At 46.1% G+C, this 24,415-nt stretch overlaps 1 protein-coding gene across 1 annotated transcript in view; it reads left to right on the forward strand.

Annotated features, from left to right (window-relative positions):
• Positions 1–24,415, forward strand: part of LOC130291274 (uncharacterized) — a 100,543-nt gene that overhangs the window by 16,488 nt on the left and 59,640 nt on the right. The window contains exons 3-5 of the mRNA XM_056539855.1: positions 2,507–2,568; positions 13,066–13,168; positions 13,258–13,343. Coding sequence (XP_056395830.1) covers positions 2,507–2,568; positions 13,066–13,168; positions 13,258–13,343 — 251 coding nt within the window. The remainder of the gene's footprint in view (positions 1–2,506; positions 2,569–13,065; positions 13,169–13,257; positions 13,344–24,415) is intronic.

The raw sequence follows: 24,415 nt of genomic DNA on the forward strand, positions 1-24,415 counted from the left end.
GACCCCTGCGCCAGAACTTCAATTATCTTCATTACTGCGCCGTGACCCCTGCGCCAATTCTTAGCCTCGCAGCTATTCCCGCTGTGTCCTCCTACAGCGGGGCTGCGCGATTTCACATGCGCAAGAACTTAGTCTCCACGGGATCCGGGCTTACATCAACAGACGATCCTGCTTCCTATATCAGAGATGCGCGATTTCACATGCGCAGGGACTTAGTCTCCACTGATACTCCGGGCTATCCATGTGTCTCCACATGCAGTGGGGGTGTGCAATAGAGTCTGTATGATGCCAATGTTCTAGATTTAATCATCTTCATAGGGCAAGACACCACTTATGGTATGATTGTATAAGAATAAGAGATTCATTAATTCTTCATTCGACTCTATGTTTATTTATCGAGACGGGGGAGTTATTAGACTTCATGTATTCAACTTCATGCATTTAATGCATGTAATATCATATTATATTCTGTAGTATATATCATAGTAATATGTTGGGTTTATGCCATTGGACATTATGCCCACATCGTGATGTTCTATAATTGGGATTTATTCCAATCCATCTCCCAATCACATACCAGTTATTAATCACATGATTATAAATGATAGCTACATCAGAACATCCCCCTCTCACATTCTAGTGGTAATGATAATTATATATCTTCCACATTCATTGGTATGTGCATTAATAGACAAATCTATATCTATATGCATCACCTTCACTATCTATGGATATTATTATATCTTCCTAATCCATATGATTGATTCATAGCCACATTAATTGGAGATCTAATGGACCCTGCCAATTCATCCCCCTCATATCCATCTCCCGTCAACAGTGACAGCTTGGCGGGTGTTACGATAAGTGTGTATACATATTTCTCTCTTTCTACTTAATGGCAGTGACTGTACTTAAATAAACGCAGAGAAGGTAAACCCTTCATTTAATCCATTTGGGCTCAATGTTTTGAGCCGCTGAATCCATCTTGCTTCCTCACGGAGTAATTTTCTGTCCAGATTTCCATGTCTAGGGCCTAATGTCAAAATTTCAGGGTCTGAATGTCCCCTTTATGGGTCATTCGAACATGTCTTGCCAGTGGGGTGTCTGCTCCAGTGCGGATAGTGCTGAGATGTTGGGATATCCTTCTCCTCAACTGTTGTGTGGTTTTACCCACATAGAGCTTGCTACATCTGCACTGGGCCACATATATCACTCCTGATGTCTGGCAATTAATAAAATCTCTGATGACATATTTTTTATTGTCCATTGGGTTTGTAAATTCCTTCGTCCTCGGTAGGAAATTGCAAAATGAGCAATTTAAACAGGGATGAGACCCTTTTATTGTGGACTTGAGGACATGGCTCAAGTCCACAATAAAAGGGTCTCATCCCTGTGGAGGCTCCGGAGGTGAGTGACTGGCTATGGATGCCTCCCTGGGTTAAATTGACCCAGGGAGCATATAATACAGCAAAGTCTGCATGATCCCCATGATCTGCCCCCCTGCACGATTTTCTGGGGGGGGGGTCCAAAAAAACAAAAGCACACCCACACAGATCACCTGCTCATATGTCCTATACATCAATGTCCTATACATCAATTATCCATGCTAGAGAGAGGAGGGGCCCGGGAGAAAGTCATAATCATAAAGTTTTGGCAAACCTATAAACACTAAGAAAGGTAGGTATGTTTGATACTGTTGTCCTGTCACATGGGGCATATATACAATCCCTGGGGCTCCATAGCAAAAAAAATCTCCTGGCTGAGGGATGTATACCATATAATATCTATCCAGTATCGGTGGCTGCAGTGGGTGGGAGCAGGGCCCCAGGCTCAAAATACATGTCAGTTCTGGGCTCCTAGCTGGAGGAAAGTGGCAGAATGCGGGGACTCCAGGCTGCTGCCCATTTGCTTGCTGCCCTCTCATTTCTACCCGCACCTCTCCCCAACATGGCAGTAAGCACAAAAATACAAGGCTGCCTATTTCAGGAACAGCACCCTTGTTGTATATAAGCTGTTCATGTTCTTGCACCTCAGCCCTCGTCCAGTGGTAATGTCTCCTGCTGTAAGCATCCAAGTTTTTCTATTTCTTACAACCCCTTTAGTTCTTTTTATTTTAGAGGGAGATGCTCTTGTTTATGTATAATTCAGTTATCTTAGAACAGGGTGACAAATGACTTCATGCGATTGTGATAGGGATACCATGTGAAATGTGCGGGTGGCGTGTTATCCCAGGAGAGGGAGAGAGATTCTTTCTATTGTTCAGGACAGGTTAACTTCTCTTTTAATAATAAAGTTTTTGATGTTCCCATAGGAAACCTGGGTTTGCGGTAGAATACTGCACAATGCTGTTCTTGGCATGAAAAGATGTTATGAAATGGGAGTTCTTAGAGAACAGGCTGGTACATGAATATACGGAGGGCAGGCTACTACATGAAGCGGAGATGAGCAGTAGGCAGCTTGTGCAGGTGTGGGATATCTCTTTCATGTCTCATCATTTCCTCTGCAGGTCTTTTTGCTTGATTCAAGGAGAAGCATGAATATTGGCATATTCCTCAAGCAGTTTAAAAGGTAACAATAACATCCATTATGCTATTTAGAGTCTACAAAAAAAATAGTGAGAATTGAAATGTTCATTCACATTGAAGAGTCTTTTATCAAAGGAGTACTTACCATAGAGGCAGACCATGTGGCTACTCTTGGGCCCTCGGAGAGAGGGAACACAGCCCTGATTGATCTCATTCCCTTTGCTATTGAGAAGGCAGAACATTTGCATAATTCCCTCTGTAGAAGAATGACAACCAGTCCCAAAGGTAGGATCCAGATGGTTCTGCATGGTTCCTGTGAATCGTTTTTTAAAATTACAACTGGTCTGCCAAACCAGGGAGTCTCCCCACCCTGAACCTAAAACTGCTATTGTTAGAGGGAAATATCAAGTATTTCCCATGATTCACCCCACTGCTTTGCTGTCCCCTCCTTCTCATAGGCCCAGGTAGGGGGAAACCAGATGCTAAAAGTTTTAAGGCCCCCTCTGCCCAGCACCATAATAAAGGACCCATTTTATGTTTTGCTATCTTTGCTCTTTTCTATTTAGACCATTAACTTTGTATGAGTTAATAATAATGAGGAATTCAAATAAGCACGGATAGTTGTGATCATATGGCAGTGCAGTATTTCTTTTCAATGAATTTGTATTGAAAATATCAACATGCAGTAAGCAAGTCAGCCAATGTAAGAAAGTAACATTTTAGAACAAAAAAGCAACAAAAAGAAAATAAAAGTCAAAAAAAGCAAGAACAATTCCAGAAGCGGACAAATGTCATTAGAAGCTTAGACTGGATATAATAACACTCCGTGAATCATATAATATACATAGTAATCTAAAATTCTAGATTGACAACCATAGGGAGAATTGTTCAATAAAGGCGTGATAATAACCAGAGAAGGCCCGCATCCAGAATTCATTTGATATGGAGAAGTCACATTATTGAGTCACGTATTTCAACACAGGATTGCTATACTTTATCCACCGCTATCTGAGGGCAATCCAGTCATATTGCTTTTAAGCTGCAAAGGTCCCACAAAATCTAGCGCAGTCCTGCAAACCTCTGAAATGCCAAGAGTGGAACACACATCTTGTGGGAGCTAGCGGTAATGGCCAGAAATCCGGCGGGAGCTGGATTAAGAAACCAGTCTTGTGCAAGGCTCTAGTCTGAAACTTGCCCCAGATTTTGCCATAAACCAGGTAAGGCACCAGTTTAATGGAATAAATAGTTCTGTATTTCCTGGCCGAATTCTTTGCCTGCAGTAAGTGAATGGAATAATCTTTAATATTTGCCAATATCCTGAATATGTTAAATGATTAATAGCCGTATTTATCGGGGTATACCACGCACCAGCCTATAACACGCACCCTCATTTTACCAAGGATATTTGGGTAAAAAAAAAGTTTTCTACCCAAATATCCTTGGTAAAATGAGGATGCATGTGTATGCATGTGTATACCCCGATACACCCTCAGAAAAGGCAGGGGGAGAGAGGCTGTCACTGCCCGCTTCTCTCCCCCTGCCTTTCCTGGGGTCTAGATCCCTGCTGCCGCCGCTTCTCTCCCGCTGGCTATCTGCGCCGCTAACCGTTCTCTCCCCCTGACTATCGGTGCCGCTGCCCGTTCTCTGCCCCTGACTATCGGTGCCGGCGCCCCATTGCTGGCGCCAATAGTCAGGGGGAGAGAATCGGCGCCGGCAATGGGGTAGCGGCGCCGACAGACAGGGGGAGAGAAAGGGCAGCGTGACGTCATTGCACCGTGCAGCGCATAGCAATGACGCAGGGGACGCCACACTGGAGGCCTGAAGCAGCGCGGACCCGACCCCGGCAACAGGTAATTATACAACCAGGGATGGGGGAGGCAACGGGGCAGCGGCGCCGGCAATGGGTGCCGCTGCCCCTTCTCTCCCCCTGTCTGTCGGCGCTGCTGCCCCATTGCCGGCACCGCTTCTCTCTCCCTGGCTATCGGCGCCGGCAATGGGGTGCCGGCACCGATAGTCAGGGGGAGAGAACGGGCAGCGGCACCGATACCCAGGGGGAGAGAACGGGCAGCGGCACCGATATCCAGGGGGAGAGAAGGGTCGGCAGCAGGGCTCTAGACCCCAGGACAGGCAGGGGCAGAGAAGCCGGCAGTGCTGGCCGTCTCTGCACCTGCAAAGCCGCTGCAGTTCATTGATTTAAAGCGCCCGCTTTAAATCATTGAGCTGCAGCGGCTTAACGGCGTATAACACACAGGTAGACTTTGTGCTAAAAAATTTTGCCTAAAAAGTTCGTGTTATATGCCGATAAATACGTTAGTTCCATGACTTTTCAAAACACAATCATTAAAGAGGTATTCCAGGATTTTTTTTTTATTTGACTCTGCTACAGGGGCTGTAAAGGTAGTGTAGTTCCTATTATAGTGTCGGTACCTGTATGAGACGGTTTTCTCACAATTCTTCTGTGATTTTCACCCTAACATTTATTTTTAACAGCATACAAAATGACTGTTGACTCAGATTTTTCCCAGGTTGCAGTGCAGCCGAAACCTGACTCACTAGTCAGCTGATGACAGGGAGCCTGTCTGCTTCAGTGGGTGGAGCGATCACTTGGTGGGAGAGAGATCAAACTGCAACTAATGCAACAGCTGTAGGCAGGGCCGGCATTAGGGCGGGGCAATCCGGGCAATTGCAGGGCAATCCAGGGGGGGGTCCACCACTAAGCAGCCTGCAGGGGGCCCCCTGGGGATGGGGGCCCAGGGCAATTGCAGAGGGCCCCGTCACATTCGGGAAATCCTTGTGTCCCAAAAGATCTTTTCGGGACACAAGGATGTCTCGGTTACCTTTCTGCGCCCCGCGTTAACTTAAAAAATGCAGGGGCCGCAGGGAGGTAGCGCACGTAGGGACATCACAAGCATTCGGACCCTCCGTGATCAAACACTTATCCCCTCACCTGCTGATAGGGGATACATTGTTTTCAGCTGCAGATGGCCTTAAATAAATAGGACAACCAAATAATTGCAGTTTCAGATGTATCAAGATTACTGCCAGACTGCATATTGCTGCTGGCACATCACTCTTATTAGTAACAAGTAAGCTTTGGAGTTTTGGCACTGTGTGCATAAGGATGAGCAGTAATGCCATGTGATGTCATGATGCAGCAATGCTGGCAATGTTACACTGCTTTCCCACATTGCTTGGAAAATTGTTAATAGTTATTTAAGGCAATGAAAATAGCCATTATATATATATATATATCTTTTTTGTAAGAAAGTGGAGAAAAATAAACAACTATATTACCTCTTCTGTTCCCTGCTGGTTCAGGGCTTCCACCCTTGAGGGTGCCGCAATGTTGTCATTGGATACTGAGCACAGGATACCTATTTTGGAATTGGGAAATGTTGTCTGAAATGTTCATTAGTGTAGTTATGTACAAAAAGGATTGCCTGTTGATCACTAATTTATCTTACATCTCTAGGTCTCATGTTCCCCAGAAAAATTTACATACAGTGAAATCTCTTTGAGAAGACCACCCACACTTGCATCAAAAAGTGGCCTAAAATTAACACTATGTATAATGCATGGTAATGGTAAACTGAAAATGACACAAAATATGGTCCTGATAAGAGATGGTCTTTGCAAAGAGGTGGTCTTTTGGAAAGGTCTCACTGTATTTAAGCAGGGGATTCTGCTTTTAACTGTAAAAGAACACACAATTACAGTATAATAAGTTATACAGTTTTAAAATATACTTTGTGTATTTATTCCTCATGTCTCGCTAGATCTCTGCTTGCAGTGATTCAAAGGAAACCTTTACTGCTTGCTTACAGAGGATGACAACCAGGAAAAGGAGAGTAGAAAATGGGGATACTAGACGAGCGCTACTGCTAGAATAAAAGGATGCGGAACGCCAATAAAGCACAGGACAGTTTATTGTGGTTTAGAACAAACGGACAATGCGTTTTGGCACCAGCATGTGCCCTCTTCAGGTCCATAAAATAAATGATTTTGGCGTCCTGAAGCCTATGGTGTGCTGTGGTGGCGTGGCCACCACAGCACACCATAGGCTTCAGGACGCCGAAATCATTTATTTTATGGACCTGAAGAAGGAACATGCTGGTGCCGAAACGCGTTGTCCGTTTGTTCTAAACCACAATAAACTGTCCTGTGCTTTATTAGCGTTCCACATCCTTTTATTCTAGCAGAAGCGCTCGTCTAGTATCCCCATTTTCTACTCTCCTTTTCCTGGTTGTAATATTTCCGTACCCCCTCGCGGTCACAGACAGGAGGTCTCGAGCAGCACAACTGCCGCTATTACTTTACACTTTACACTCGCCAGGTGAGGTACTGTCCCTGTTGATAACCTCGGCGGGTCATCACACCACCCAGAGTGCAGTGGTTCTTGACAATTTCACCACGCCCCCATCATCCACGAGAGAGCGCCCCAACTTTTTTTTACTGCTCCTTTACAGAGGATGAAAAACTATCTTGGTCATGTGGTGATCATATAGACAAATTGCTTGTTACAAAATAGAATCTAATAGTTATATGGTAAAGGTGGCCATATATCAATAGCTGTTGGCCAAATGTTTGTTCAGTTGACAGCTATCTCTCCTGTCTACTCCATACACATGAGAATTTAGCTCGGCTGAGGATTCAAGTGTTCTAAATGGAGAGAGGTAGGCCACTGCCAGATTGGACAATGGAAAGGACTGAGATTGGGCAATGGAAATCCAACATGCCTCATCCTTCTCTGCCCTGAAATGATGTGTTGGGGGAAAGTTAGGAAACCCCCCCCCATATATCAAATCTGTACTAGGGCCTAAACAGTAATAAGCTGCTTGATCTTTACTTGAGAAGGACATAAGCTCTTCCTCTTGGGATCTTGGGAGCTAAGGGAAAATGATGCACAAAGTATACAGAAAACTTAGTACTTACATTCCATTATAACATTTCTAAAATCAAAACTCTTTATGTTTTGAGACGTTTAGCGCTCCCTGAATTTAAATCTGCAACATTTTGCAAACTATTTTGATGCAACCATACAGTGGTGCATGAAAGTTTGTAAAGCCTTCAGAATTTTCTTTATTTCTGCTTAAAATTGACCTAAATGTATATCAGATTTCCTAAAAGTAGATAGAGAGAACCATATCAAACAAATGAGTCTAAATTGTTAGACTAGGTCACAATGTTTTAATGCATGACAGTCAGGACTTTGATTTGTCCTGACCGTAATGCTTTCTGGAAAGAGAGCGTGTCCCTGCAAAGGAATCGTGTCCTAGACAGTTTTGAAAAATCCCAAATTTTCTCACATAAAATGTGCTGAATTTGCGCTCTGGAAAACCTGACAATTCAGAGCAGGTGTAAAAAAATGCAGGAAAAAGTGTCAAATTAGTAAATACCATGGAAAAATATCTGTCGGGAACAAAAAACCTACAAATAAAACTACACTTAGCTCTTAAAAAATGAGGACCATTGTTCCAATAGCCTTCTGGCTTGTCGAAATAATTAGGGATGTCCCGATACCATTTTTTTAAGACCGAATACGAGTACCGATACTTTAATTCTAGTACTCGCCGATACCAAGTACGAGTACTTTTGTTTTAAAGGGAATCTGACACCAGGGTGACCCGGTTTCTGGCGCTGCTTTCCATGCTGATAGGTGGGTTCCTTGTTGTGTACAATGGAGGAGGCTGCTGTAGTAGAAGCCAAGATTTCTCTCTTCTCCATTGGACAGAACAGGGAATTTGCATTGGCGGCGAAAACGATGTCTCCGGAGCGATTGCGCTGACGTACACATGGTGAGCAGTGGTAGAAACCGGGTCACCTGCACTATCTACATACAAATTGAAGTTAGTGCAGGTGACTCTGCTGTAAGATTGCCTTTAATAGTAGGTAGTATAGATAGCTGCAGAAATTAATAGCAGCCCCCCTATAGACCGCATCCCCCCTTGTAGACAGCACCCCCTCTTGTCCCCCTTGTAGACAGCGCCTCCCGTGTCCCACTTGTAGACAACAGCCCCCCCCCCCTTGTAGACAATGCTCCCTCTTGTCCCCCTTACAGACAGCAGGCCCCCCACCCCATGTAGACAGGGAGCAGGGTCCCCCCTTGTAGGCAGCAGGCCAGCCCCTTATAGACAGCAGCCCCCCCCCCTTATAGACAGCAGCCCCCCCCTTATAGACAGCAGGCCCCCCCTTATAGACAGCAGGCCCCTCCCTTATAGACAGAAGCCCCCCCCTTATAGACAGCAGCCCCCACCCCTTATAGACAACAGCCCCCCCCTTATAGACAGCAGCCCCCCCCCTTATAGACAGCAGCCCCCTCTTATAGACAGCAGCCACCCCCCCCTTATACCCCTTATAGACAGTGCTCACCTGCGGCTGTCCTCGGGTGTTGCTGCTCTGCTGTCCTGTTCCCCCGATCGCATCATTGCGTCCTATGGAGGAGCATGTGACATACACGTCACTCTGCTTCCTCCGTAGCATTACGCTGGGCGCAGGGGAGGAGGAGTGACATGTATGTCACATGCTCATGCATGGAACGCCATGATGCGATGAGGAGAACGGGACATTGGAGAATGGGACAGCGGCCGCACAGCAGCAGGTATCGGACATGGTATCGGGGACATTAAACGAGTCCCCGATACCATGCAAATGCCGAGTATCGGCCCCGTTACCGATACTAGTATCGGTATTAGGACATCCCTACAAATAATCTTTAGCAAGCTGCAGACAGACAGAAATGTTCTTTTTGGTGAGCAGCAGCATTCTTTTTGCAATCCTGACATGCACACCATTGTTGTTCAGTGTCCTCCTGACGGTGGATGAACATTTACATTAGCTATGGTGAGAATCGCCTTTAGTTGCAAAGTGTATGTTCACACTGAGGAAATTTCCTAGCTGAATTTCTCTGTGGATCCACAATCTTTCTGGTTTATGGTAAATGGAGAAGAAATAATCTAGAGTCGCTTCTTATATCTGTAGCAGTTCGTCATAGACATACCGTATATACTCGAGTATTAGCCGTTCCGAATATAAGCCGAGGCCCCTTATTTCACCCCAAAAACCCAAGAAAAAAGTATAAGCCTAGGGTGGGAAGTACATCATCCCCGACCCCCCCCCTCCCGTCATCATCCCCCCCCAATCATCATCCCGACTCCCACTGTCATCATCCAGACCCCCCTAATCCCTCCTGTCATCATCCAGACCCCCCCTCATCCCCCCATCACACAGATCCCCCTTGCCCCCCATATCATTATCCAGATCCCCCTTATACCCCCCTGTCATCATCCAGACCCCCCTCATCCTTCCATCATACAGATCCCCCTTGCCGCCTATATCATTATCCGTCCAACGTCGCTGCAGGGACCGTCCGACTTCTAGTGGGGAGGGTGAGTCGTCCGGGCCGTCCATCTTGACCGAGGGGCCTTCCTCCCCGCTCCAGGCCGACCCTGGACTAGTGACGTAGCATTGACGCTGCCGTGTAGGGACGCCCCTTATGTCATGGACTTCTGCTGCACACGGACATCCCTGCAGCGTCACTAGTCCAGGGCCGGCCCGGAGCGGAGAGGAGGGCCTCTCGGTCAAGATGGACCGCCCGGACTGGCTCACCCTCCCCACTGGAAGTCGGACGGTCCCTGCGTCAATGCAGCATCACTAGTCCAGGGCCGGCCCGGAGCGGAGAAGAGGGCAACCTGGTCAAGATGGATGGCCCGGACCGGCTCACCCTCTCCACTGGAAGTCGGAAAGTCCCTGCAGCATAGATGGGCGACGATGGACAACCCGGCCCATCCCCTCACGACCCCCACCGGTATGCCTGCGATTAATTAATTTATTCCCCCCCCATGACTCGAGTATAAGCTGAGGGGGACGTTTTCGGTGCTGAAAAACTCGTCTTATACTCGAGTATATACGGTAAGCACCATCCTGACAGAATCTTTGGCGGAAGATCAAAGAAGAATAAACATGTTCAATCTTTTGCCGGAATCTAAATCCTGGTCAGGAGTTCTTGCAATTCCGAAGTTTAAATGAGGCCTTAGAGGTTACCTTGGGTTCTTTTGTAACCTTGCAGACTTTGATAAGTCTTGCTCTTGACATGATATTTATTGGCCGACCACTCCTAGGGAGGGTAATAATGGTCTTAAATTTTCTCCATTTGTATGCAAAAGTTTTGTAAACTTTTCCAGCCTGATGAGCATCAACAACTCTTCTTCTGGGGTCCTCAGAAATCTCCTGTGTTCCTGCCATCATACACTTCGTGTTTTATTTAAAGATCAATGTTCTTTAAATAAAACAGGTTGCCCACTCACACCGGATTGTCATCTTATTGACTGGAAACACCTGACTTTAATTTCACCAGCAAATTATCTAATATTACTAAAGGTTTACATACTTTTGTACTCACAGATGTGTAATATTAGATCATTTTCCTCAATAAATTTTGATCTGGTTCTTTTAATCTACTTTTAGAAAATAAAATCTGATGTGCTTTTAGGTCAAATTTATGCAAAAATATTGTAAAATCTGAAAGGTTAACTAACTTTTAAGCACCACTGTATTTTAAAATAATATTTAATCTCTAGAGAACGCAGGGCATGCATGTGTGCCCTGCACCTGTTCTCTGTCTATAAAGCTTGCAGGGTAATGTCTGGCATCATCCTTTTAGATACCACAATCAACTAGTATTAAAGTATTAACATTGCTTGGCGGTTTAAGGGTTTATCCAGGAGAAAGGGGTCACTGGTTGCGCTCCTCTTCCACTCAAAAATTGTGATGCCTTCAATTCAGGCCCTGGCTTCACGATTTCTGAGTGGAAGAGGAACACATCCACGGACAGGAGCGGGTAACCGGAGCCACCACTGGAGCATAGGGGGTAAATAAATGTTTGTTTGTTTTTTTAACTGTTTTTTCTTTTGCTGTTAACTGGTTCCAGAAAAAAAAAACTCCTGCTTGATAACCCCTATAACTCAGGGAAGCTGATTTGGACCACTGTGGCAAAATAGCAGGGTCCATATCAGCTAAGAGGACGAGTCCCTTACCATGCTATGTCCCATCCGATCAATGCTCCAAATGTGCAGGCAGCCACAGCAGCATGTACAAGTAGAGCGCCGATAACACTGATCAATGCGGTGCTATGGCACAACATTGTTAAGTGTTTGCAGTTGATAGACTGCAAGTTAAAGTCTACTATGGGAACTAAAACAAATTGTGAAAAATAAATAAATAAAATAGACTTAAAATAGAATAAAAAAAATTTGGTAAATGGCGGGCTTTTTTTTCAATTGTGCCCCACAAATTGTTTTATTTTTTGTTTGGCCATAAATTATGTGATAAAAGAAACCAAGCCATCATATGGGTCTGTTATGGCTACTAGAAGGCAAGTAGGAAGAAAAGAAAAAGCAATAATGTAGAATTCCTGTGTCCCTAAGGGATTAAAGAGACTGATCAGTTTAGTAACTGTGCATGCAAAATATAAAAAGACATACTGAAATATTTGTTTGCTACAAAAGTGCCAGTGGTTAACCAAGAGCTTCTCAGTTTTCAACCACTGTAAAGTATCCAGTGATCTCAGCAATATTGATGTCATTGGTAGACTGAAAATATTATTGCAATTCTGTTGTATTTGTCCAGCCTAGATAATATTTCCACATGGATAACACCATCTGTATATATTTGTAAAAAACCTACAGATGGTGACAGAAATGAGAGTGTTGTCATATAGAGCACTGTAACATAATCACTATATATCCCCATATACTTGGTGGGAAGGTTTTTGCCTAGCTTTGGAGACCTCCTCTTAACTATTTGCCGAGTTTAGGAGACCTCCTCTTAACCATTTGCCTAGTTTAAGAGACCTCCTCTTAAAGGGGTACTCCCGTGGAAAACTTTTTTTTTTTTTTTTTTCTAAATCAACTGGTGCCGGAAAGTTAAACAGATTTGTAAATTACTTTTATTAAAAAATCTTAATCCTTCCAATACATTTTATGGGCTGTATACTACAGAGGAAATGCTTTTCTTTTTGGATTTCTCTGATGTCATGACCACCGTGCTCTCTGCTGACCTCTGCTGTCCATTTTAGGAACTGTCCAGAGGAGCATATGTTTGCTATGCGGATTTTCTCCTGCTCTGGACAGTTCCAAAAATGGACAGCAGAGGTCAGCAGAGAGCACTGTGGTCATGACATAAGATAAATCCAAAAATATAAACATTTCCTTTGTGGTTTATAGCCCCTAAAAAGAACTGTAAGGGTAAAGATTTTTTAATAGAAGTAATTTACAAATCTGTTTAACTTTCTGGCACCAGTTGCTTAACTTTAACCATTTGCCTAGTTTAGGAGACCTCCTCTTAACCATTTGCCTAGTTTAGGAGACCTCCTCTTAACCATTTGCCTAGTTTAGGAGACCTCCTCTTAACCATTTGCCTAGTTTAGGAGACCTCCTCTTAACCTTTTCCCTTGGGCTTCATAAATTATATTAGTAAACTGAATTGAGGCTGATATTTGGAGAGAAGAATACAGCTACATATGAGTGACTTAATATCTTTGCAGATCAGCAGCAGAAATAGTTGAAGATATAAAGCTGGGGAGAGGAGATATATACAGCTCAGAAAAATTAAATGAGCTTCTGAAGCAGCTGCCAGACAGAGAGGAGGTAAGGAAGCATCCTGCCTGTACTGTAGTATGGACTGTGAGGAGGGATTCTGCTTTAATGGTTTTATTTAATTCTTATTTCCATACAAGGAACAACGTCTGAAATCCTTTCAGGGAGACAGAGAACGTCTGAGTGAAGCAGATCTGTTCATGTTACTCCTCTTGGATCTTCCATGGTAAGCTTTTCCCCTTTTATAAGGTGCCACGGGGGAGATTTATCAAAACCTGTGCGGAGGAAGGGTGGTGCCCATAGCCCCAGTTGCCCATAGCAACCAATCAGATCGCTTTTTTATTTTTTAGAGGCCTCTTTAAAAATAAAAGAGGTGATCTGATTGGTTGCTATGGGCAACTGCACCACTTTTCCTCTATACAGGTTTTGATAAATCTTCCCCTATGTCTTTGGTCTGTTCTTATCAGTAAAGTACATGATGTTTTCTCTAGAGATGGACAAAGAATATTGGTGTCTTGAATGAGGGCTTGATGATAATTTGACATTACCTTGTCTTAATGTGATGGTTGTTGACACAAACGGGGGTGGATGCAACATGTCACACCCTCACTGTCCTCGCTACACGTGTGACTGTGGTATGTTCCTACAATTCGGCTCTCCAAAGCAGATAAGGATTCATATAAACAAGTCCTCACAGGCACACACTCTGCTCAATAGGATAAAACATGCACTAGCATCAACTGATACTTTATTAAAATGTCCAATACTTAGTCATTCCTTTTGGTAGAGTCCTTTGTCTGTCCCAGAGAAATGGGCTGAAGAAATACACAAATCAAATTAAATTGGGTTCAAAATGTTTGTCTCCAGCAGCATTTCACAGTAAATCACAGCGCAATGTAACAATGGAGCTTGTGCCTGCATTGGAAAACTAAACCGAACTGACACATTTCCTTTAATCATCTTGTTATGTGTCTACTAGAGATGAGCGAATCGAATCTGACGAATCCAAATTCATTATGAATTTCAGGAAAAATTTGCTTCATAACGAATCCGAATATCGCCGCAATTCAATCGCACAAATTGCTTCATTAAACTCCATTTAGTGCGGTCCATGCTCCAGGGCATCTAAAATGGCGGATTCACATGTCAGGACTTGGGGCAAGGAACTCTGGAAAGGCGGGTAGGCGGGATGACCCTGAATCACATGCATCATGCAGTCTATCAGCAGCCAGTCACCCCTGGGATGTCACAGCCCTATATAATCGGCAGCCATCTTGCGGCCAGTCACTTCCGCATTTTATTTCAGAGAGAACGTTTCACTGCAGGGAGAGATAAAGCATTGTGTGCGTTGCACAGACACACAGCTTTACAGCAGTAAAGCGTACACTTTTGGGTGTAATACACAGCGACTCCACTGCTGCAGTGGGGTGTACAGCAACTCTAAAGCTTAAAGTGGACAGTCAGGCAGAGCAGTAAAAGCCATTGTCACCTGCTATTAGTGCCTAATAGTACTGTACTGGGCTCTACAACACAGCAATTCTGTACTGCTGCAATTGGTTGTACAAAAACTGTCAAGCTAACAGGGGCCAGTTAGAGTGAGCACGAAAAACCATAGTCACCTGATTACAGTGCCTAATACAGGTTGCTTAGCGGAGCTTATTGTACTCCCAGGTGGTGTACTTTTTTTTTCCCCTGAAAAACTAATTTTGGCCTAGTTACCGTAAAAGGCCAGCCAAAGCTACGCCCTTGTTTCTGTAGCCTTATACAGTTTTAAGCAGAGAGTATTGTCCAGCTCTCATAAATGTAAACTGTAGGTACACCTACGTGGTGTACATTTTTTTTCCTGAAAAACTAATTTGGGCCTGGTTACTGTGAAAGGCCAGCCAAAGCTACAACCTTGTTTATGTAGCCTTATACAGTTTGTAGTGGAGTGTATTGTCCACCTCTCATAAGTGTAAACTGTACGTACACCTACATGGTGTCCTTTATATATTTTCCTGTTAAACTAATCTGGGCCTATTTATTGTGAAAGGCCAGCCAAAGCTACACACTTGTTTTTGTAGCCTTATACAGATTGTAGTGGAGCGTATTGTCCACCTCTCATGAATGTAAACTGTACGTACACCTATGTGGTGTCCTTTATATATTTTCCTGTTAAACTAATTTTGGCCCAGTTACTGTGAAAGCCCAGCCAAAGCTACACACTTGTTTCTGTAGTCTAATAGTTTTAAGGGTAGTGGAGCGCATTGTTCTCCTCTCATAAGTGTAACATATACGCACTCAGCTGGTGTATAAGTATGTCAGGCAGAGAAATGCCGGGACGTGCACAGAGGAGTGGCAGAGGCCTAAATTCATCAGGGAGAGGCCACAGTAGACTAGGGGTGAGTGGCAGCAGGAGTTGCAGCGAGAGGCCTGAGCTCCAGGTTTCAGCTAGTGGTCGTGTCTCGACCAGGAACCCATCTGCCGTCATCGATTGGTTAACTCGGTCATCCACTTTATCACAAGTTACATCTGACACCCCCAGTCAACAGCCGTTGGGTTCCTTAGATACAACCCTCAGTTGGCATGGCCCGGTAGCAGTCCCAGTCCTCCCATTGCCTCTGTCCGATGTTGTTCCCTCCCCTACAGAAGTATAATATACTGTGGGTTCAGCTCCACTATTTAGTGAAGATGATCTACTAGAGGACCGTCAGCAGCTACTGCCCAGCAAAGAAGTGGAAGAGACATCCATCGCTTCCTCCACTAGGCGGGGAAGTAGTGATGAGGAGAGTGGTGTTGCGAGCTTTCAGGCTCCTGAAGCACACACTGTTGAGGAACCTGAGGGAGACATCAATGACATGCAGACACAACTCGATGATGATGAAGCTGATCGCACTTGGGAGCCGGGTGCAGAAGGGGCTTCATCATCATCAGGAGAAGAGGGTTACAGGTTGCCCGTGAGGCAGCAGCTGAGCTAGCAAGTGCAAAGTCTGGAGCCAAACGTGACCGGGCTAGACCACCTGCTTTGCGGCAGCCTACCTTCCTGGGCGGTAGTAGAACAGGGGTTCCTGGAATCGGCGGCAGTAGCAGTCAATCAGTGCGGACAGTTGGGAAAATCTGCTACTCGGCAGGGTGGCAGTTTTTCATCAAGCATCCGGAGGATGTTATCCTGGCCACATGCAAGATGTGTCAGTAGAAGTTGAAGCATGGGCAGGGTCCAATTGTTGGCACCACAGCCCTGCATCAACATATGCAGTGGCACCGTGGCTCCAATGTGGTGGTCCAGCCTGCTGCATCACCCAGTGGCATGCCACTCCCTGTTTCAGCCAGCCAAGGCTCCACGATCTCAGCTGAAGGGAGCTATCTGTCATACCCATCTTCTGTTGCTCCAGATGCTCCCGCTTCTCCTACTTCTAATCAGTCATTCCACAAGCAATCTATCAGCGAAGCCATGTCCAAGAGACAAGAGTATGCGCACACTCAGCCAACGGCACAGAAGCTGAATCTGCTCCAGTCCAAGTTCCTGGTGCTGCAGTCCCTCCCTTTTCAAGTGGAGGCCTCTGCACCTTTCAGAGAACTGATGGCTTGTGGAGAGTTCCAAGCCATCATTTCTTTGTGAAAAAGCCAGTACCAGCCCTGCACAATTTTGTGGAACAGAAGGTGGGCCAGTCCTTGAGCCTGTCGGTGTTTACCAAAGTGCACAACAGCGCCGAAATGTGGAGCTGTAGCTACGGTCAGGGACAATACATGTCCTTTACGGCCCACTGGGTAAATGTGGTTCCTGCACAGCCACAACAGCAACTTGGACAGGTCACGCCGCTTTCATCTCCACGCTCTCAGGCTGTTGGTCCTGTTACAGTGTGCGACTCCGCCTCCTCATCCCCCACCATGTCCTCAGCATCCACTGCATGGACAAGTCTCAGTGCCTTGCCAGCATACCATGTGTGCAGGGCACGGCGGTGTCATGCTGTTCTTCACATGGTTTGCCTTGGCGAAAGGAGTCACACAGGGGAGAACTGCTAAAAGTCATTCATCAAGAAATCAAATCATGGCTTGCTCTACAAAAACTGGAAATGGGAACCATGGTGAACAACAACGGGAACATCTTGCCTGCGCTTTGTCAAGGAAGCCTGAGACATGCGCCCTGCATGGCACACGTGTTTAATCTGGTTGTCAAGCATTTCCTGAAGTGTTCCCCCCATCTGCAAGACATCCTAACAATGGGAAGGAAACTTTGTATGCACTTCAGCCACTCGTACACCGCAAAGCACACACTCCTTCAGCTGCTGCGTCAAAACGGCATTCCCCAACATAGTCTGATTGGGGACATTTCCACACTTTGGAATTCCACCCTCCATAAGTTGGACCGACTATACGAACAGAGAAAAGCCATCACCGATTTCTTGGTGATCCAAACGGATAGGGGAACTCCCCTGTGTAACTTCAATGTCAACCAGTAGCAGCTCATACGTGACACCTGCCGTTTGCTCAGGCCCTTTGAGGAAGCCACATTATTAGTCAGTCACCAGGATTACGGGATGAACATCATTCTACTGCTTCATTCACTACAACACGTGTTGGAAATGATGGCTGGTCAGGGCACTGGAGACGAGGTGCCTACCTCTCACAGCTACATAAGCCCTATGGGGACTGAACTGGAAGAGGAGGCGGAGAGGGACAGTGGAGCACAGTTTAGGTTTCATGAAATGGGTGGTTTTTATAGTCATTTGACAGGAGAGGAGAAGCAGGAGCAGCCAGAGGAGCTAGAGGGTTATGAGGAAGGCGAGACAGAGGACCCAGACACACTGTGGCAGTATGCAGTGGAGATGGAGATAGGGAGTCCCCCTGAGTCACTTGCACAAATGGCACAATGCATGCACCTCTCGTAGTAACTGCCGAATTGTCACCAGTCAGCAGCGGGATGACTTCTGGCTCTCCACCTTATTGGACCCTCTCTACCGGCACAAAATGGGGGCCTTTTTTACACCCACTGAGAGGGAGGACAAACTGACCTACTACAGAAAAAGGAAGAGAGACACAAAGCTCGTCGATTAGTAGGCAAATAATATTGTGACCTACTACAGAGACATCCTACGTAGTCAGTTGACCGATGCCTATCTGCGTTATAGTCCATCCTCTCGCAGGTCTGACTTGGGGAGCCCTCTATGCTCACCTTCCACTGCCATGGCTGCTGGGGAGGGGTGAGGTGGCAGGAGCAGTACCAGCACCCTCAGCAGCAGTCTGGGTCTACCGTCTCTGTAGCTTTCTTCACCCGCATAGTGAAGCAACTCTTCAGCAGGAGGTAGACCTGGAGCAGGACCTGAACCAGCAGGTGGTGGCATACCTTGACATGACCTTGCCAACACACCTTGAACATCCGCTGCACTTCTGGGCAGCCATACTTGATTTGTGGCTGCAACTAGCAGAGTTTGCCCTGGAAGAGCTGTCCTGCCCGGCCAGTAGTGTGTCATCAGAGTGGGTGTTTAGTGTGGTGGGGGCCATAGTAACCCCAAGGAGAACTCGTCTGTAAACGAAAAATGTGGAGAGACTGACCTTTGTGAAGATGAATCAGGCATTGATCAGCCAGAATTTCCACCCACCAATGCCTGATGCAAAAAACACTACGTGCCACCTACACCACCAATTATTGACGTTATGCAAAGACCTCTAAAAGGTGGAAGGGAACAACGTATGGTCCATTGTAACTGGTGGGGGTAAAAACTTCCCCTGTAAGGCCCTACTCTCGCAATTATTAATTCCCTTCTTGGCAATTGTTACTCGCCCTAATAAGGTCGGACCTCTCACTATTTTCACCTACAAACACTGCCATTTCCCAGGTTCTTTAGGTGGAAATAGAGAGAGTTTCCTGTGTGGGGGCACCCTTTTAGGGCGAGTAACCCTTGCCAAGAAGGGAATTAATAGGGCGAGAGTAGGGCCTTACAGGGGAAGTTTTTACCCCCCCACCTGCTACAATGGACAATACGTTGTTCTCTTCCACCTTTTCGAGGAAAGTGCTACTCTTCTTAAAAAGGGCTGCCCCACACAGGAACCTTTCCCTATTTCCAACTAAAAACCTGGGAAATCTCACTGTTTGCAGGTGGAAATAGGGAGAGGTTCCTGTGTGGGTCCGCCCTTTTTAGGGAGAGTAACACTTGCCAAGAAGGGAATCAATAGGACGAGAGTAGGGTCTTACAGGGGAAGTTTTTACCCCCACCTGCTACAATGGTCAATACGTTGTTCCCTTCCACCTTTTTGAGGAAAGTGTTACTCGTCTTAAAAAGGGCTGCCCCACACAGGAACCTTTCCCTATTTCCAGCTAAAAGCCCTGGCAAATGGCAGTGTTTGTATGTGGAAATAGGGAGAGGTTCCTGTGTGGGGCTGCCCTTTTTAGAGCGAGCAAAACTTGCCAACATGGGAAGTAGTAGTTTAAGAGTAGGGCCTTACAGTGGAAGTTTTTATCCCCACCGGTTACAATGGACCATACGTTGTTCCCTTCCACCTTTTAAGAGGTCTTTGCATCACATCAATACTTGGTAGTGTAAGTGGCACATAGTGTTTTTTGCACACCTTTCCTTTTGTTAAATAAAAAAAAAATGTATCCAAAAAATATTATTAAAAGTTTAATTTTACGTAATGCATATCCTCAATACTTACTTGTGCACACTAACACTTTTACAAAAGAGACTGTTTTCTTCTGCCTACCTGCCTCTGCTACTATTCCGATCCTGCCACCCACCTGATGTTACACATCTGATGCCAAGTTCTCCTTTTTTCACCCACCTTCGTCACCGGGTACTGGTATTGCCACCTACCGCCCCACTCTGTCACCAGGTCACTTTCAGGACTCCTGATGCTGCTGATGCCAGCTTCAGGCTGTCTCATTCTGCCACCATATGTTCTCCTCATGCTGATTTCAGCTCCAGGCTGTCTCATACTGCCACCATATGTTCTCCTCATGCTGATGCCAGTTCCAGGCTGTGTCATTCAGCAACTATATGGTCTCCTCTTGCTGCTGCTAACTCCAGGCAGTGTCATTCAGCCACTATATGGTCTCCTCATGCCTTTCCCACCTCCAGTCTGTGTCATTCAGCCACTATATGGTCTCCTCATGCTTCTGCCACCTCCAGGCTGTGTCATTCAGCCACTATATAGTCTCCTTATGCTGCCCCCACCTCCAGTCTGTGTCATTCAGCCGCCATATGGTCTCCTCATACCAATGCCACCTCCAGGCTCTGTCATTGTGCAACACCTGTAATCTGCATGTCATACTGAATAACAGTTTTATTCCACTAACACAGCACACTCCCTATGTGTGTTACTGCAAGGCAAAGTTTTCTACACCCCTATTGAGGCTCTCTGTAGCCCAGAAATAGCCATTTTTAATAGTGATTCACCGCAAATAAATTCAGACCGAAAATTCGGCGAATCGGATGTGTGAGGATCAGCATTATGAGAGACACAGTAACCTAAGCACTGAAGATCCATCTTTTCTCATCTATTGTTCCATAAGGTGTCGCTGAGTTTAAAAAGTCTAGTTACAATCCATGCACTAAACACAGGAAAGGAGCAGTAACGGGAAATTAAAGTTGATATGAAGGGAGGAAACGTCATGTGAGGCAATAAGCTAGTGTTCCACAGTTTGATGGACAGCAGTTACCCAACTATGGCATGAAGCCTTGGGTACATTAGGAGACTTAGATTAAAAGGAAAGATGAGTGCCTAGATGTTTATTAGTGTGGGATTACTAAAAACAGGCAGCAAAATGATGACATTTTAAAATGTTGACCTGTTAAAATAAATTATAATGCTGTAGAACATTAATAAGATAGAAAAAGCAGCAAAACTTAACAGAGAAAAAAACATTAGTAAAAATCTACTTTCTCTTTTAGCTGCACAAAAATCCCTTGAGAATAATTGTAGGAAGGAAGGGGAATACAGTAGGTGGGGAAGGTCACAGGAGGTTGTGATATGGGCTGTAGAATGATAGTCCTTGAGTTTATTTAACTGCAATAGATGATTATTTTGTAATAACTTTTCTAGCAAGAGATTATTTCTGGCTGATACCTGCTTGCATCTGCGCAGATAAGGAGAGATTTTCCTCCAATTTCAGCAAATGTACACAGAAACACATTGCTCTCCCTTCCTGCTCAGAGTAAAAGCAGAGACATCCAGAAGGGCCTTCAGCATTTAGACAAGGCTATTGTGGTATGGGGTGTGATGCAAAGGGCAGATGGAATTACCCTAGGGGAAGATGGCATTAACCCCTTGTATTTGGGAGGCCAGGGCATGGTTTATCCTCTATACCACCCGCTGGATCCTGGGCTAGGCACAGGGGCATTAATGACTCCGACGCCAAGTTATGGACAACAGTAGCTTTACTAAGGTTAGACAGGTGAAAAAGTCTATACAGCTCAGCCAGGTCCACGGAGGTGACCAGTGACTTCAGAGACCTTAAATGCTTGCTGGGACTTGTAGTAGATGTGAACAATTTAGTGCAGGCCACCTTGACTAGACAGATGACTTTGACTTGACTGACTTACAAGACTGTGACTGTGACTTACTTGTAGGTTTGCAGCTTGTTGCTGTGACTTACTTGTAGGTTTGCAGCTTGTTGCTGCAGACTGGACTTGAGGCCTCCTATGACTCTGGATACACACTTAGGCACAACTTGGCTGGACCTCAGCAAAGACTAAGAGAGAGTGCAGAGGCTCCACCAATGGCTTGTATGGGGGAGGCTCTGGTGGGGTCCCATTGGTCACCCCTAGGTCACCTTGTCACTGATACCTCCTGGGTAACAATCACATTACAAATCACATGGTAAACAGTCTTAAAGATATAACACTCTTACATATATAACATAGCGATTGTACACAAGGGGACACTGCAGAAGGTTGCCTGACAGGGCAGCAAGGGTACGGGGGTAACACCTCCCGTACTGGGCCACCACAAACTCTCATTCTTAAACACAGCCGTCCTTTGCACCCAGTTCTGGAGGGCAGATGACTAACAGTGGCCGCTGGGGCCTAGTGAGAACAGTTCCTGTGGCATATTGGTGTAATGTCCTTCACAGGTCTGATTGTGGGAAACAAAACAAAAATGAGTCCATGTGGCACTTGACGAAAAATGTCCATACATGCTCTTTGTGGTAAACATGTGGGACTCATCACCCTTGTAACTGACACTTCAACTCAATTACGACACTTTAACACATTTGTACGGATTGGGCTGCCTGAGGCTCTCTACTCAATGCCTTAGCTGCTGGACTCTTTGGCGCTAACCACTTCTCCCCAGAACTCGATAGGTAATTTTATACTATACAATGAAGTTACATTTCTATACTGTACTCTGTCACTATTTGTGTCTGACTTATACCTCAGGGGAACACTCTGGCCAGTTGTCACGATGCCGGCTGGCAGGAGGTGGATCCTCTGTGCCAGAGAGGGATTGGCGTGGACCGTGCTAGTGGACCGGTTCTAAGTCACTACTGGTTTTCACCAGAGCCCGCCGCAAAGCGGGATGGTCTTGCTGCGGCGGTAGTGACCAGGTCGTATCCACTAGCAACGGCTCAACCTCTCTGACTGCTGAAGATAGGCGCGGTACAAGGGAGTAGACAGAAGCAAGGTCGGACGTAGCAGAAGGTCGGGGCAGGCAGCAAGGATCGTAGTCAGGGGCAACGGCAGGAGGTCTGGAACACAGGCTAGGAACACACAAGGAAACGCTTTCACTGGCACAATGGCAACAAGATCCGGCGAGGGAGTGCAGGGGAAGTGAGGTATAAATAGGGAGTGCACAGGTGAACACACTAATTAGAACCACTGCGCCAATCAGCGGCGCAGTGGCCCTTTAAATCGCAGAGACCCGGCGCGCGCGCGCCCTAGGGAGCGGGGCCGCGCACGCCGGGACAGGACCGACGGAGAGCGAGTCAGGTACGGGAGCCGGGGTGCGCATCGCGAGCGGGCGCCACCCGCATCGCGAATCGCATCCCGGCTGGAGGCGGTATCGCAGCGCACCGGGTCAGTGGATCTGACCGGAGCGCTGCAGTAGCGAGAGTGTAGCGAGCGCTCCGGGGAGGAGCGGGGACCCGGAGCGCTCGGCGTAACAGTACCCCCCCCCTTGGGTCTCCCCCTCTTCTTAGAGCCTGAGAACCTGAGGAGCAGACTTTTGTCTAGGATATTGTCCTCAGGTTCCCAGGATCTCTCTTCAGGACCACAACCCTCCCAATCGACTAAAAAAAAAGTTTTCCCTCTGACCTTCTTGGAGGCCAGTATCTCCTTTACGGAGAAGATGTCCGAGGAGCCGGAAACAGGAGTGGGAGAAACAAGTTTGGGAGAGAAACGGTTGATGATGAGTGGTTTAAGAAGAGAAACGTGAAAGGCATTAGGAATACGAAGAGAAGGAGGAAGAAGAAGTTTGTAAGAGACAGGATTAATCTGGCACAAAATTTTGAAAGGACCAAGATAGCGTGGTCCCAATTTGTAGCTAGGGACACGGAAGCGGACATATTTAGCGGAGAGCCATGCCTTGTCTCCAGGAGAAAAAATGGGGGGAGCTCTTCTTTTTTTATCAGCAAACTTCTTCATGCGTGATGAAGCCTGTAAGAGAGAATTTTGGGTCTCTTTCCATATGGTGGAAAGATCACGAGATATTTCATCCACAGCGGGCAAACCAGAGGGCAAGGGAGTAGGGAGGGGGGAAGAGGGTGACGGCCGTACACCACGAAAAATGGGGATTTGGAGGAAGATTCAGAGACTCTGAAGTTATACGAGAATTCGGCCCATGGTAGAAGATCTGCCCAGTCATCCTGGCGGGAGGAAACAAAATGCCGTAAATAATCACCCAAGACCTGGTTAATTCTTTCTACTTGCCCATTGGATTGAGGATGATATGCAGAAGAAAAGTTTAATTTAATCTTGAGTTGTTTACAGAGAGCCCTCCAGAATTTTGACACGAATTGGACGCCTCTATCCGAGACGATCTGCGTGGGCAACCCGTGAAGACGAAAAATGTGTACAAAAAATTGTTTTGCCAACTGAGGCGCTGAAGGAAGACCAGGAAGAGGGATGAAATGTGCCATTTTGGAGAATCGATCAACGACCACCCAAACAACAGTGTTGCCACGGGATGGGGGTAAGTCTGTAATAAAGTCCATACCAATCAGAGACCAAGGCTGTTCGGGGACAGGCAGAGGATGAAGAAGACCAGCGGGCTTCTGGCGAGGAGTCTTATCCCGGGCACAGACAGTGCAGGCTCGCACAAAATCCACGACATCCGTCTCCAGAGTCGGCCACCAATAGAAACGAGAGATGAGTTGCACGGATT

Source organism: Hyla sarda, chromosome 9 (assembly GCF_029499605.1).
Source record: "Hyla sarda isolate aHylSar1 chromosome 9, aHylSar1.hap1, whole genome shotgun sequence".
NCBI lineage: Eukaryota > Metazoa > Chordata > Amphibia > Anura > Hylidae > Hyla > Hyla sarda.